A 17,323-nucleotide genomic window follows, 5' to 3' on the forward strand; every position below is an offset into this window, starting at 1 on the left:
TAATCAACCAAATGGCCTAAGTTTTTTATTCCTCTAGGTTGTTTTAGAACCTTAAAAGGTCATTGCTCAAGGAAATAAATACTAGTCACGAAAGCATCCACCAGTTCAAAGTCAAGTACAGCATCTTAGTGATTAAGAGCATTGCCTCTCGAGTCAGGCTTCCTGGGTTCAAATCCTGTCTCTACCATTTATTCACTTTCATGGGTACATTAAGCCTTTTCTCCCAAATGGGGTAGGGGGATGTTAAAAACATCTAACTACCTAAAAGCCCTGTTAAATTAAGCAAAATAATGCATGTAAAGCCCCAACAGAGTACCAGGCAAATAATTATTCAATAAATATTAGCTATTATTAAATAGGCATTTAGAACGTGCAAGTTGGTCCCTCTCTAGATTTATAGTATTAAGGTTTTTGTTTTTTGACAGGGAGTCTTGCTGTGTTGCCCAGGCTGAAGTGCAGTAGAAGGATTTCAGCTCGCTGCAATCTCTACCTCCTGGGTTCAAGCAATTCTCCTACCTCAGCCTGAAAAGTACGGGGACTACAGGTACATGCCACCATGCCCTGTTATTTTTGTATTTTTTTTTTTTTTTGTAGACATGGGGTCTTGCCACGCTAGCTAGGCTGATCTGGAACTGCTGACTTCAAGTGCTCCACCTGCCTTGGCCTTCCAAGTTTTAACTCATCAGTTTTTCAAACACTGTTTAGATTTTTACAAAAAGTTTTCATTGAAAACATACAAAAATAAATTTGATTTAAATAATTTTTACTTAAATAGTTAGAAATGTCCAATTCATTTTCTCGAGTTATATGGTTGATAGTTACTAAAATTTTTTTATGCGTTTTCTTCACAAACTAGGTATCACAAATAACAGAAGGTGATACTTATAATATTGACAGTTGAACCATCAACAAATTCCAAAACAAGTTAATCATGCCAATCTAGAAATGCATTTGATTAGCCGCATTAGATAAAACAATAGGTATGTAATTGTTTTAATTAAAACAGGAATCATTCCCTGAATATTCATCACCAATGTGATTTTGAATATGCTGCTATTTTTAATAACTTTAAAAAAACGTATTCCAAAACATTCATTCTCACTGAAAAAAGGTTACCATATCATCAAAAACTACTCTTAACATATTGCTGAATAATCTTCTAAACTTATGTGTATATTCATAGCCTTATTTAAAACAAAAATATACTGTACATCAATTTTGTAAGTTCTACTTCTCACTTAATTGTGATTGTCTTTCCAAACCAGTAAATGTTATTTTACAATATCATTTTTAATGGCTGCATAATGTTCTAGTACATGGTCATACTATTTTTAAGGTATTTTTCTATTATTAGATACTGAAATTGTTTACAGTTTTTACTCTTATAAGCCATGCTTTGATAAACATTCTTATAGCCATACCTTTATGCTGACAGTGGTAGTATTTTCTTTTTCTTTTTTTGAGACGGAGTTTTGCTCTTGTTACCCAGGCTGGAGTGCAATGGTGCGACCTCGGCTCACCGCAACCTCCGCCTCCTGGGTTCAGACAATTCTCCTGCCTCAGCCTCCTGAGTAGCTGGGAGTACAGGCACGCGCCACCATGCCCAGCTAATTTTTTATATTTTTAGTAGAAACGGGTTTCACCATGTTGCCCAGGATGGTCTCGATCTCTTGACCTCGTGATCCACCCGCCTCGGCCTCCCAAAGTGCTGGGATTACAGGCTTGAGCCACCACGCCCGGCTGGTAGTATTTTCAATGTAAATACACACATATGTATTTTAAAGTAATAGTTTAATCACATCACAAGAGAAAATTTAAATGACCTATAAATTAATAATTATTTTTTCTAGATTCTCTGGGAGAAGAGTATTACTATGGTTTTACTTCAGTGACTGAATTTGTTGGGGCTAAATAAAGCTGATATAACATATAACTTTGTTATTAGAATATATGATTAATTGGTATCCTCATTTCTTTGACAGTCCCCCAAAGTATAAACAAGTAGATCTTAATATGCATTAGAGACTTCCAGTTCCAACATGGTGGTATAGAAGCAAGCTGGCTTCACTTAACGCCACAGAAAACCAAGAACAAATATGTAACACTGAGATTTGCTGAGCGTAGGATGGACTATATTGTTTGCTGAGAGCCATGGCAAGGAAAACCGAGCTGGACCCCGAAGCAGCAAACTGCTCAAGGTGTTCCAAAGCAGTGAACAGTATGTGTATATCATATACCAGTTAAACTAGTTCTTTAAGCACAGAATACGTGACCCTGCCCCTGTGGCTCCCTAGTGGAGAATGCTTTCTGGTTTGTCTTTGATCAGTGGTAAACAGGCACCAGCTAACTGCCTAGTTTATTTTTGTTCTATGAGGAAACACAGAACACCTGTTTGTTACTAATAATCACCTGTTTAGAGAGAATAAATACACGGGTCACAGCCTGTAAGAGGCTCTCAGCCCAGAATACTGTTAGCCTCCTGAGGCTCTGAGCTCGGAGAGCTGTTAGCCCTGATAGTCCCACTTTGCACTCTATTTGTGTCTGTTTCTTAATTCCTTTAGTGTCATCTGGGTTGGGGTTTCTACACCCGAGCTGGTCTTGGCAGAGATTAACACCAGCCACATCCCAGAACTCAAATATGAGGATCGGTCACTTCTCAGGGCCACAGAGAAGTGAAAAAACTCTGAGCAGATGGTAAGAGAATTAGACTTCCATATTTGTGATGCCTCTCCCCACAGTCTTCCCAGCACCAAGCACAAGAAAAATTTCCCTTCAACTCAGTTTCTACACTGGAAAAAGTGAGATTGAGGTGGACATTCAGCTTCCCCACCATTCTAAGTTCCCTGCCAGGAGACTCATCCCTGCCTCAACCCACTGGAATCATCATGAGGAATGAAGGGACAAATATCCCTGAGGACAGCCAGAGACAAAAGGGAGAAGGGGAGAAGCAAGACTACCAGCCTCAACCCAGGAAACTGTTACTGAGCCGAAGAAAACACCAAATCAGAGTGCCTATTCAGCAGTTCCATGTTGTAGGAGATACGTTCCACAGATCCCCTGGGCAGGAACCCTTTGCGAGCCTTCCTACACTGGTGAGATATCCTCTTTGGGAGCTCCCCCATTAGAGATGGGCAGTGCTCCAGTATTTACCAGACTAAGGCAAACCTGGGTTTAAAGTGCCAGTGAGAAGCAAAAGGAGGTAGCAACCAAACAGTAAAGAGTCTTTAAGCAAATATATTCAATAAAACCAAAACAAACCAGAGAGAAGACCAGAATAAATAACAAATTCTTCAAAGTAAAGACATAAATGCACATCTGCAAGAAACAAGGGCAAACAGGGAGTCTGACTTCCCTAAATGGACAAAGCAGAGAACAAATGACTGACCCTAATGAGATAATAATATGTGAGCTCTCTGAATAAGAATTGAAAATAGCAGTATTAAGGAAACTCATTGATCTCCCAGATAAAACAAAAAATTCAAAAATTTATCAGAGAAATTTAACAAAGAGATTTAAGTAATAATGAAAAACTAAACAGAAATGTTGGAACTGAGAAATATGTTTGCTGAACTGAAATTTATTAAAGGCTCTCCATGGCAGAATGGATCTGGCAGAAGAGAGAATTAGTAAGCCTGAAGACAGGATATTAGAAAATACAGAGTCAGAGAAAGAAGAAAAAAGACTGAAAAGAAATGAAGACCACCTGCAAAATACAGAAAATCACCTCATAAGACCAAATCTAAGATTTACTGGTATTCAAAACAAAAAAGTTGAGCCAGAGCAATGGGTAGAAAGCTTATCCCAAGAAATAGTCACAGAAAAACTTCCAAAGCTTGAGAAAGATAAAAATATTCAGGTACTGGAAGGTCAGATATACCAAACAAATATGACATAAATAAGGCTACTTCCTAGGCATATAATAATCAAACTCTCAGGAAACTAAAAGCAACAAGAGAAAAGCAGCAAACAACATACAACGGAACTCTAATTTGTCTGTCTGGAAACAGACTTCTCAATTAAAACCATACATGCCAGGAGGGAGAGGAACAGCATTTTCCAAATGCTGAAAGGAAAACAAACAAACAAACAAACAAACAAACTCTGCCATCCAAAAATACTGTATCCAGCAAAGTTTTCTTTCAAATATAAAAGAGACCCAAAATATTTACCACACAAACAAAAGCATGGAGAATTCACCACAAGACCTGTCTTACAAGAAACACTAAAGGAAGTTCATCAGTCTGAAAGAAAAAAAACATTAACGTGCAAAGACAAAACATTTGGAGGCATAAAATCCACTGGTAAAATTAAGTACACAGAGAAACCCAGAATCCTCTAATACTGTAATTATGGTGTGCAATCCACTTAAAACTCTAGTATGAAGCCCAAAATGCAAATCTATCAAAAACAATGGCTATGGTGACCTGTTAAGAGAGAGGTAATATAAATGTGTAAATTGAGACAACTAAAAGTCAAAATGTTGGGTAGAAAGAGTCAAACCATAATATTTTTTGTTCCTATTACCTTCTTTGGGATCTAAGGTAAGTTACTGTCTCTTTAAAATAACTTGTTAGACCTATTTTTTGTAAGCTGCATGAAAACCATAGTGCAAAACCCTATAGTTTTGATTCACTAAAAATAAAAAGCAACAAATTAAAACATACTACCAAAGAAAGTCACTTAACTACAAAGGAAGACAGTAAGAAAAGAAGAAAGGAAGAGGGAAGATTTAAAACAACCAGAAAACAATCAACAAAATAGGAGAAGTCCTTACTTATCAATAATTAATATAATGGAATAAATTCTCTAATTAAAAGGCACAAAGTAGCTGAAAGGATAAAGCAAAGCAACAAGATCCAAGAATATATTGCCTACGAGAAACTCACTTCACATATAAAGACACAATGTAGACTGAAAGTGGAGTAGAAAAAGATATTTCATGCAACTGGAAATGAAAAGGAGCAGGAATAGCTATACTTACATCAAATAAAAGAGACTACAAATCAAAGACTATGAAAATAAACAAGGTTACTACATAAAATGATAATGGGGTCAAATCAGCAAGCAGATATAACAATTATAAATATCTATGCACCCAAAACCAGAGCTCCAAAGTACATAAAGCAAACACAAATGAACCTAAAGGAAAGACATTGCAATACAATAATAAGGGACTTTCACCCTACTATCACTAATGCAAAGATCATCCAGACAGAAAATCAATAAACACCAAAGTTAAACTTCTCATTGGACTTAATAGGCCTAATTGAGATTCAACTGCTGCAGAATATAGTTTTTCATCACCACATAGAACATTCTCCATAACAGAACATATCTTAGGCCATAAAACAAATTTGAACAAATTCAAAGAAATCAGAAATCATATCAAGTATGTTTTCTGACCACAGTGGAATAAAACTAGAAACCAATTACAAGAGGAACTTCAGAAACTACATAACCACATGGAAATTAAGCTGCTGAACAACCAATGAGTTGATGAAGAAATTGAGGAAATTTTAAAATTCTTCAAACAAATGGAAATAGAACACAACAAAATCTATGGGATAAAGCAAAAGTGGTACAAAGAAGAAAGTTTACAGCACTAAATGACTACATCAAAAAAGCTGAAAGACTTCAAATAAACAACCTAACTATGCACCTCAATGAACTAGAGAAGCAAGAACCAAACCTAAAAGCAGAAACAAATAAATGTCAGAACAGAAATCAATGAAGTTGAGACTAAAATATAATACATGATCAACAAAATGAAAAGTTGGTTACTTGAAAAGATAATCAAAATCATCCCAAGCCTTTAGCTAGATGAACTAAGAGAGAAAACCCAAATAAATGAAGTAAGAATGAAAAAGGAGATATAACAACTGATACCACAGAACTACAAAGAATCATTAATATGCTAAAAAATTAGAAAACCTAAAAGAAATTAATAAATTGCTGGACATATACAACCTACTAAAATTAAACCATGACAAAACAGAAAAACTCAATAAACCAATAACGAATAATGAGATTAAAGCTATAATAAAACATCTCCCATCATAGCTGAGGGCCTGATAACTTCACTGATTAATTCTACCAAACATTTACAGAACTACTAACAATTCTGCTCATGCTTAAAAAAAAAATTGAAGAGGAGGCACTACTTCCAATCTCATTCTACAAGACCAGCGTTATCCGAAGAAACAAGAAAAAGAAAAGCTACAGGCCAATATTACAGATTAACATAGATGCAAAAATCCTGAACAAAATGCTAGCAGACTAAATTTGACAAAACATTAAAAAGATCATTCACTATTATCAGGTGGGATTATCCCAGGAATGCAAGGACAGTGCAATATATATGCAAATCAATAAATATGATGTATCACATTAACAGAACCAAGAACAAAAACCATATGATTATTTCAATAGATGCTGAAAAAGCACTCAATAAAATCCTTTATGATCACAACCCTCATCAAACTGGGTATAGAAAGAACATACATCAAAATAATAAAGGCCATATATGACAAACCATAGTTGACATCATAGTGAATGGGGAAAAACTGAAGGCGTTTCCTCTAAGATCTAGAACAAGACAAGCATAGCTACTTTCAAACTTTTATCCAACATAATAGTGGAAGTCTTGGCCAGAGTAATTAGGCAAGAGAAAGAAATAAAGGGCATCTTAAATGGAAAAGAGAAGTTAAATTAGCCTTGTTTGCAGATGACATAATCTTATGCCTGGAAAAACCTAAAGACTGCACCAAAAAAACAAACAAAAATCCTGACAAACAAATTCAATAAAGTTGCAGGATACAAAATTAACATATGAAAATCAGTGGCATTTATATATGCTAACAGTCAGCAATCTAAAAAAAGAAGCAATCCTAGTTACAATAGTTACAAAAAATATAAAACACCTAGAAAACAATTTTACCTAAGAAGTGAAAGATCTAAACAAGGAAAACTATAGAACACTGATGAAGGAAATTAAAGAAGACATGTATAAAAAAAAATGGGAAGATATTCCATGCTTGTGGCTGGAAGAATAAATAGTGTTAAAATGATAATACTACCCAAACAAAATTACAGATTTGGTGCAATCCCTATCAAAATGCCAATGACATGCATCACAGAAATAGAAAAAAAAAAAAACATCCTAATATTTACATGGACCCACAAGACCCTGAATAGGTGAAGCAACCCAGAGCAAAAATAACAAAGTTGGAGGCATCACACTACTTGGTTTCAAAATTTACTGCATAGTTATAGTAACCAAATCACATGGTACTGGCCTAAAAACAAACACATAGACCAACGGAAAAGAACAAGGAACCCAAATACAAATCCACACCAACTCATCTTGACAAAAGCACCAAGAACATACAATGGAGAAAGCATGATGTTTTCAATAAACGGTGCTGGGAAAACTGGGTAATTGCACACAGAAGAAAGAAACTAGACTCCTATCTCTTACCATACACAAAATTAAAAAGACCTGAAACTAGGAAACTACTAAAAGAAAACATTGAGGAAATGCTTCAGGACATTGTTCTGGGCAAATAATTTTTGTGTAAGACCTCAAAAGCACAGGCAACCAAAGCAAAAACAGATAAATGGGATTACATCAAGCTAAAAACCTACACAGCAAAGAAACAATCAAGGAAGTGAAGAGACAACCCCCCAAAAAATGGGGAAAACATTTGTAAGCTATCCATTTGACAAAGAATTAATAACCAGAATACATGAGCTTAAACAACTCAAAAGCAGAAAAACAAATAATGTGATTTTAAAATGGGCAAAAGATCTCAACAAATATTTCTCAAAAGATGTATACAAAGTATCATGGCATGCGCCTGTAAACCCAGTTACTTGCAAGGCTGAAGTGGGACTGCTTGAGCCCACGAGTTCCAGATCAGTCTAGGCAACACAGTGAGGCCCTGTCTCTGGGAAAAAAAGAAAAGAAAAAAAAAGTATCATCTTACCCCAGTTAAAATGGCTTTTATTAAAAAGCCAGGCAATAACGGATGCTGGCAAGGAATGTGAAGGATGTGGAGAAAGGGGAACCCTAATACACTGCTAGTGGGAATGTAAATTAGTACAACTAATGTGGAGTCTGATATGGAGAACAGTATGGAGGTTCCTCAAAAGTCTAAAAATATCTCTGCACCTTTAGAACCTTGAAAAAAACAAAAAACAACATGAAACTACCATATGATTCAGCAATTCTGCTACTGAGTATATTGCCAAAGCTGCACTCCCACATTTATTGCAGTAGTATTCACAATAGCCAGAATATGCAATAAATTTAAGTACATATCAACAAATGAATGGATAAAGAAAATGTGGCATAATACACAACAGAATATCATCCCACCATAAAAAAGGATGAAATTCTGTCATTTGCAGCAACATGAGTGGAACTGGAGGTCATTATGTTAAGTGACATAAACCAAACACAAAAAAACACTGCATATGTGAAAGCTAAAAAAGTGGATCTCACAAAGAAAGAAAGTAGCTTGCTGGTTTCAGAGGCTGGAAAGAGTAAATGAAAGGGGAAATAAAATTAATTGTGAGTTCAAATATACAGTTAATGAAAGAAATAAGACCTAGTGTTCAATAGATAAGGGTGATTACAGCTTACAATAATCTATTATACATTTCAGTATAGCTAGAAGAGAAAAATTCAAATGTTACTAACATAAAGACAAATATTTAAGGTAATAGCCAACCCAATTATACTGACTTGATCTTTACAAATTATGTGAATGCATTAAATTATTACATGTACCCCAAAACTATGTACATCTATTATGTATCAATTTTAAAAGATTTAAAAATGCAATAGAGGCATCAGTTATGGTTAAGATTCCTTTTGCAGAACAAATAATAATTTATCACTTAGTTTATATTTTGTGTAAACTGATTTGATAAGACTCACTTCAACTGAACAGCTACCATATATCCAGCATCTTGCAAGGAAATGGAAATAGAGATGAATATGATGTGATGAGAAACTCAAGTGACTAAAGAGATCAATTCAGGACAATAATGTCATGCATTTCCCACAGTGTAGGGTAACTCAAGTAATGTTTATGGGCAAATCTTGCAAATAAACGATTCAAGGTCTAAGAATAGATGAAGAACAGACAGACAAATATCCTATCTAAATCTCCATGATTTAGATTTTTAAAAATCAAGTTTTTAAATTTTTATTTATTATGAATACATAATAGTTATACATATTTATTGGGTACTTGTGATGTTTTGACAGAAGCGCAAAACAGATTTTTAAAAAGCAAATCCATAACAGTGCTGAAAAGCAAAAGCTACAATGCACAGATACATTCTGAGGAAACCGTGACAAACAAAAAGATAGGATTAAATTTAAGAAAATGGGTAACATTAAAAAAAAAAAAAGAAGATGAAAAAAGGAAATACAGAAAACAATCACAATCCAAAACATAAGTCTGAAGCAATTTGAAGGTCCTCTAAGCCCTTGAACCAAGTCAGTGCAAACCAAGAGTTTGAGGGGAAGAGGGCAGGTCAGGAGCATTTCTCAGGATAATTAATCAACATGACATTTGTGGAGCAACAGGTAGGCTAGGGAACTAGCCTCTTTTCCCAGCTTGTTCTAACTGATAAACAGTGTAATATCTGCATTCAGATTAACACAGAGATAGCCTCTCTAAGCTAGCAGAGAAACCTCAGGAAATAACTGACCTCATGGAAGCTACTGACTCCCAGGAAGCCAGCCTCCTTTTCCAGAAGATAACTATCAGCTTGCCCTACCTAAGAACATGCCATTCTTATTCTTCATCACCAGAAGCAGAGAATGGTAAACAGAGTAAGTATTCACAAGTGAGTCAACAGGGAACCTCAAATACAGAAATGAGAACATCATAAAGGATTGAATAAAACAAAATCATTCAAACTATGTCCCAAATTCAAGAAACTAAAACACAAAAACTCAAGGAAACAGTTAACAGAGCAAAGTCGACTATAAATTTACGTATTTACTATCCTCAGAACAAAAGAAAACAGCACTTGTACACACACAGACACACACAGCTGATACAAAAATGAAAAATTAAGAAACTGGAAATTTAAAAGAAACAGCTCCAATAAATGGTTCAGTGCTGTTTGGAAAATCCTTCATACTATAGCTGTCTCTTGGAGAATGCTGATGCACTTTAGTACATTAAAGACTTTGAGAAATTCCAAGTAAACGGCATTTGTTTTCCAAATCTGTGTGACAAGGACCACTTATTTCATATTTTTTTTATAGAATAGAACACCTAATAATGACTGAGATGTGCAAAGAGCTATGAGAACACAGAAGAAAGCACCTAACCCAGTGGTGGTGAGATCTTGTGGAAAAAATAACATCTGGTTACATTTAAAAGTGTTAACACCCAGAAAAGTGAATCAGGGAAATAAAGTATACATTTTAGATGGAGAAAACACTATCAGAAAAGCTTCAGATACAAAATAACACAAGTTCTCAAAAAGTCTCCATATCCTTTGCAATTTATATGAAATGTTACTTTTTGTTTGTTGATATCTTTCCACCAGTCACATCACCATCTTCTGTGACAACCAGAAATCAAGCTAAGGTGGCTGGCCTTTTTTTGACAAGAGTTAGGAAGCTACTAAAAGGAGTAAAATGGTCAAATTTGGATTTTAGAACGATTACTCTGGCAGCAATGTGGAAGAAAAAAATAGAACAAGACTGGAGGCAGACAGAATTGTTAGAACCTCATGATAGTAGAGATGGAAGACTGAATGGAAATGGAAGATGGTACAGGTTTTTGGCTTAGGTGAGCAACAGCAGAAAGTTTGGAAGGAGTTCAGGTTGCGGGGAGGGGCAGATATGGCTGATTTAACTAGCAGTGGAGAAATGACTGACTTACTGTAACTTTTTTTTTTTTTTGAGACAGAGTCTCGCTCTGTTGCCTACGCTGGAGTGCAGTGGTACAATCTCTGTTCACTGCAACCTCTGCCTCCCAGGCTCAAGCAATTCTCCTGCCTTAGCCTCCCAAGTAGCTGGGATTATAGTGCCCGCCACCACACCCAGCTAATTTTTTGTATTTTAGCAGAGACAGGGTTTCACCATGTTGGTCAGCCTGGTCTCGAACTCCTGACCTCGTGATCCACCTGCCTTAGCCTCCCAACGTGCTGGCATTACAGGCATGAGCCACCACACCTGGCCCATAACTTTTTTTAAAGCAGTTACAGACTAATACTGCTAATGAGAAAATTAACTGAAGATAGCACTTGAGTTCTTATGATATTTCTTAAATGGTACCACACTTTATTGTGTCATATACTCTGCAATTTTAAGTCTTAATAACTGGTTATGAATAGACTATATAACTTAATGTATCAAATTAGTTTTTACTTAATTACAGGATTATTTGATACACACAATTTTAAAGCTTACTATATAGAGCTCAAAGCGCATTCATAAAGTCAAATGTTGACATTTTGTAGATTTCAGTAGCTTCAATGGGCTTAAGGCGTAACAGATGCTTGTAGAATTTTTATTGCAAATTAATGTTATTTCCTTCCATAAAGAAGTTTTAGTATCAAATAACTACAGGAGCTAGGTAATACACACGAATGAAGGCAGCTGCTTCTAATACAACAGGGAGTGAACTGCAAATTGGTAAATGGGTAGTGGGCAGCCCAGGAAAGGAGACAGTTACTCTTCTGCTTAAAGCAAACATTGCTATGTGGAAACCAATCTTTCCAGATTTTCCATTTTAAAAGAAGAGTTGAAGAGGACAGGGAGTATAGGGGAAATCTTCATGCCTTTTTAAAAGTTTGCTGTGAACTTAAAACTACACTAAAAAATAAAGTCTATTAAATAAAGAAAAATTAGGCTGGGTGTGGCAGCTCATGCCTGTGATCCCAACACTTTGGGAGGCCAAGCCAGGCAGAGAGCTTGAGCCCAGGAGTTTGAGAGACAAGTCTGGGCAACATGGTAAAACCTCATCTCTACAAAAAAAAAAAATTAAATTAAATTAATTAGCTGGGCATGATGGCATGTGCAGTGGGAGGACTGCTGCAGTGAGCTGTGATCATGCCACTGTCCTCTAACCTGGGTGACAGAGTGAGACCCTATCTCAAAAAATAAATAGAAAGTAAACTTGGATCCTTTTCATAAAAATATATAGCATGAGACAGGTTAAAACGCACACACATATATCTTCTTATTACAATATCTCTTGTGTTACCAAGTTTGTTTGTGAGTCTTTATGAGCTTAGAGTCAATTCTATAAAAAGAGCATGGAATTTAAGCTTACTCAGAAACCCATGAGATGGGTGGAGAAAGTCTTACAGTTGTGAGCAAAAGGGTAAGCTTAGCAGCTGTGGGGGAGAACTACACAAGAGATGACACTACAAGAAGTTTTAAGGCTAAACATTTAGGCAATCAGAAAGAACAATGGAATCTGGAGACTAGCAGCAAAAGAAGATACTAAATCATTTTTTAAAGACTACAGAGAATGGCACTATTATTTTAAAGATATGTACAAGAACAAAATACATAACTACTGCAGTTTACATCTCCTGTGTGTAAGATAATATTTTAGGTTATTTACCTGCATTCATGCCTAAAGCCTTTGAAAATGAGTTCATTACATTTGTAAAGAAACTAACTCTCTGGAATGGACTTGCTTCCTAAATGGAAAGTCAGAAGTAGTCCTGCCAGAGACAAATGAGTTGTAGGTAGGCTTATGAGAGATCCATAAACAACAAGCTGGCTAGAAGCTTACAGGCTAATAGGCAAAGGTTTCAGGCACACTGATTCCAGTGGAAAGAAGGAATGTAATTTGTCATATGCCTACTGTGTGCCAGATACATTTCCAAATGTCTTAAATATATTATTTAGTTATCAAAAATCCTGCATGACAGGAATCACAATTCCTGATTTTATCGATAGGAATTGGAGGATCAGAGTTGTCTAACGTAACAATATCCAAAACATGAGACATTTCTTCTTCTCAGACATTTCTTACTATTATTGAGAAAACATTTTGAGCAGTTTGCCAGCAGAATTCCTCTCCAACACACAATGACCAAGAGTCCTGCTTCCACAGTAACTTGGGGGAAGAGTGATGAGACCATCACCATTGGTGTAAATAATTCTTACCCCCAGTGGAGCTGGGTTGAAAGATCCCAGCCTTCACAAAGTATATGGCCTCACAGAGGAAAAAACCAAGTGTCCATAAAGTTACCTTCCTCAGGAAGTATAAGAAACAGAATTCGTTCTACTCCTGCCCATAAAGTCAGAAATTGTGGTGATAAATTCAATACTGTGATAGAACATATTACCTGAGCCCAGTCTACATAATTTCTAGTTTCTATTTACACAGCTGACTTAAACACTTTGGCTACAACACTTTTTTTAAATCTTGTCATCTGACAGTTATCTCATTTGCCCTGCATATTGGTGAGACTTAGATGAAGAAATATACATAAAATTCACCTATTTTTTTGTAGAGGACTGAGAAAGATGAGGAGATAAGAATTTACGGCAACTAAAAAGGAGTTCACAATCATTAGAGAAAGGGACTTAAAGAGACTGTTAAAGCGGAATTTTCATAAATATACAGACATAAAAAGATACCTTCATTGCCAAAAAAAGATATTCACCTATTGACCTTACATTTGGAGAAAAGGCATAATATGAAACACGAGGGAGGTAGGCAGCATGTAACAAGATACTGATATTCCTCATGTAACAAGTTTCTTTGTACAGTGCATAAAAAAATGGGAAATTCTTTCAACTTTTATACACCACACCTTTAGAATAACCAATCAGTGTCTGTTTGACCAAAAATCTTTAAGTGTAAATTGTACCACTAATTTAGCTAATCAGGGAACGTACTGACAGTGTTGGGACTCAGAAACAATACTCCAAAATATGGCACTTTGGCAAACTAAGTACTTTGAATTAAAAGTCTGGAAGCCTCAGAAGCAAAGTTCTCTCTGATCTTCTCCTGTCCTTCTTTCTCCCTTGAAGAAGTCATAGAAACCATAATTCCTCTTCCCCAAGGTAGTATTGTATTACAAATTAGAACCCTTCTTCCCTACAAAGAGACATAAATACAGAAAGTTCACTTTCCCTTCTGCCCTGAAGACCCTCATTCCACAGGGGTCCCAGGCCGTACATTAGAGGAGGAGAATGCCATACAGAGACGCCAAAAAAAATCTGGACAGACAGGCCTTGCTGGATTTCCCCCACCTCTGTCTATTACCATTACTATACGCTTTTGTCCAATCACATTTCTACACAGCTGTCCATTCTTCACTGAAGCTAATCATGAATACAGTTTTCCTTGGGTCTTTGGGCTTCATTTCTGAAGGCTCCCATGCAGTGTAAAACTTTGATTAAATAAATCTGTTAATGCTTTTCTCTTAACTTGTCTTTTGTTATAGGAGTGTCAGCTGTCCCCCTTATGACTGATGAGGAAAGATGTCACACCATTTCCATCTTTACATCAGATACCATACAGATAGATTATTTTTACCTCCTAGCTTAAAAATAGATGTCATTAGAACTTAAAGTATAATTTTTATAAATTGCCGAAAAAAATCAGATGTCATTTAAAAGGATGGACTAAGAAGAATAAATGAATGGCATTTTTTTCTGGGATTGTGCCATTTTTTGAAAAACTGGAAGCATATGACCTACTTAAACGTCTCCAGAATTATTTAACTATAATTTGTAAATGTAAAATATCTCAAATAAAGCTTCAAGTATTTTTAAATGAACTTAAAAGAATAAAATAAATTTATTTGTTCATAACACTACAAAATACATTACATTATCTAATACAACCATGTCCAATCAATCTTATGTTCAAAATTTCTGGTTCAAAAAATAATATATGAAATGAATCCTTTCTGCAACCGATTCAGGGTATTTATTCATCCTCTTAAGCCAATTCCAGAACTCCTTACGTTAACAATTCCTTCTATAGAATCTCACTTTATTTGGGAGGCCAAAATTAGAAATTTCAGAATCAGTTACTTTCCTTACTTATCAGTCTTAGCAGCAAGAGACTTTGGAGTATTAAAAAAATTAAACTCCAACCTCAAAGAAAAAAATTAGTCAGCATTGAAAATATTTAACATAATACTATATAGAAAGGTTTAAAAGCAATTAATTCCAAAAGGGTGGTTCTCAAAAAGTGTTTCTGCAATAGCAGGACTGGTACAGTACATAACCAGTCTACCAAGGTATTAACTTCTAAGGGAACAAACATGTTAAAAATGAGTCACCTTATTTAATAAGCCTATCTTGTGAGAGTAGCTCTTAAAGTTCAGTACTGAACATGATTTGGAATAAGACTGACTTATAAGAACTTTGTGAACTTAATTTTCCAAAATGAAAGCCACCAATAATAGCCTGCCATTCCTTTCTGTTAAATAGAGTAAAATTTCACCTTTTGAACGTTCTAAACAGAACAATTGAGACAAGAAACACCTGAAGTTCAGCCAGCATCAGGCCTTATTTTGACCAAACTGATTTTGCAGTGAACTTTTCTATTAACAAGACTATCTAATTTAAAATTATTCCGTTTTAGATATAAATTATTCAATTTCATTATCTCAGGATATGTATTTTCTAACTGTATGAACAGAATATCTTTAAAAGGGTTAGGGACTGGGTGAGGTGGCACCTGCCTGTAATCCCAGCATTTCGGGAGGCTGAGGCAGGTGGATAACCTGAAGTCAGGAGTTTTAGACCGGCCTGACCAATATAGTGAAAGCCCATCTCCACAAAAAATTAGCCAGGCATGGTGGTGTGCACCTGTAATTCCAGCTACTCGGGAGGCTGAGGCAGGAGAATTGCTTGAACCCGGAAGGTGGAGGTCGCAGTAAGCTGAGATCGCATCACTGCACTCTAGCCCCGGCAACAGAATGAGATTGTCTCAAAAAAAAAAAAAAAAAAAAAAAAAAAAAAAAAAAAAAAAAGGGGGGGGTTAGGGACTTAACAATGTTGACAACGTTGTCATCTTTATATAAGTAGTGTGAAACTGTTAATATACTTGCAAAATGCGTATAATATAAAGAAGCAGTTCTAATTTTTGAAAACCGTTAGAAGCCACGGGCCTTTGCAATGTAAAAGGCTGCAGGAAACCAATTTATAGTAAAAAGAGTTGAAATAATATGAATTGTAAATATATTTCTAAACTGACCACGATAAAATGAAAAACTCATAGGAAGACAACAGAACAATCAAGATGAACATAAGGTAATTTTTGAGTGTGTTGCAAGACTATGAAAGAAGTGAGAAATGTGCAGGCACTGGAAGCTGTGAGATGGGGAGAGGCTGCTGGAACAGGGTAAATCTTAGAGACTCAAAGAGGACAGGACAGACTACGTGACTCTGATACGAGAAGCATTCACTGATGAAAACTCTGGCTTCCTTTTCCTTTGATGTTGCAACAGTTCTATTTTCCATTCTTTATGAAGCCTGGAGATTACTCTTCGCAATTGTATTTTAACAATTCTGCAGACGCGGCAATAAGGTGAGCAAAGGGAAAGATTAGTGGGGAAGCCGGGACAGCTAGGGATACTGGAAATAGACTGTGAGAGAGATTACAGTCAGCAGCGATGTGTCCGTAGGGATGAGTAAATCCGAATCAGACGCGCTGAGCAGTGGTGGGACAGGAGGCAGGGAGGGTGCGGCGGAAAACAGTAAAAGGGGACAGGAGTGGGAGAGCAAGCGTGTGACCCAGAACCACGGAGGCAAACCACAGGAGGAGCTGCTGGGGAGCACTACAAGGGTAGTTAGGAGCAGCCCGCCCTCCCGTCCTACTTTTTCTTCCGGTGAAGAGGCAGGGACCAGTCACCTGGAGTGTGAGTTCCGGAGAGACTCGATTAGGCGCTGCTTCTGTTGCTGGAGGCTGGTGAGGCCACCGGGGGACCCAGCTGCGGAGGAGGAGGCGCTCTTGGTCAGGGGAAAGAGCCAGCTCATCCTCCTTGGGTCCCCGGGCCCGAGGCCCTGGAAGGCTCTGGCCTGCTTCTCCCAGCCGCTCGGCCCGGCGATTCTCCAGAGACAGAAGAGGAGACTGGGAAGTCCGTGGCCCAAGCGCTGGCGACCGCGTCTTCTCTAAGCCAGCCCTGCCTGCGCTCCCCGGGATCTGGGGAACATGCTATGAACAGCGGGCAGCTGGAGAGAGGAACTTGCCGGCCAGAACAGGCAGTCACACATTCACAGCACAGACGCCCAAGCCGGCCAGTCAGGGAACCTGATCGCCCAGCGATCCACCAGCCGCGCCGCCGTCACCTGCGTGCCCCGCCCTTA

At 36.9% G+C, this 17,323-nt stretch overlaps 1 protein-coding gene across 7 annotated transcripts in view; it reads right to left on the bottom strand.

Moving 5' to 3' along the window:
- VPS37A (VPS37A subunit of ESCRT-I) overlaps positions 1–17,297 on the bottom strand; it is an 83,146-nt gene extending 65,849 nt beyond the window's left edge. For 4 of the 7 annotated variants that reach the window (XR_013525558.1, XM_003734583.6, XM_035270204.3 and 1 more), the window contains exon 1: positions 16,869–17,297. Coding sequence is in view for 3 of the 7 variants with exons in the window: in XM_003734583.6 (XP_003734631.1) it covers positions 16,869–16,993 (125 nt within the window). In the remaining 4 variants the exon portion in view is untranslated. Of the gene's footprint in view, positions 1–16,834 lie in introns of all 7 variants that reach the window. The other 3 variants (XM_078347417.1, XM_078347418.1, XM_017963737.4) reach the window with 1 other exon arrangement.
- Positions 17,298–17,323: the final 26 nt, after the last annotated feature.

This window comes from Callithrix jacchus, chromosome 13 (genome assembly GCF_049354715.1).
Source record: "Callithrix jacchus isolate 240 chromosome 13, calJac240_pri, whole genome shotgun sequence".
NCBI classification, from domain to species: Eukaryota; Metazoa; Chordata; class Mammalia; order Primates; family Cebidae; genus Callithrix; species Callithrix jacchus.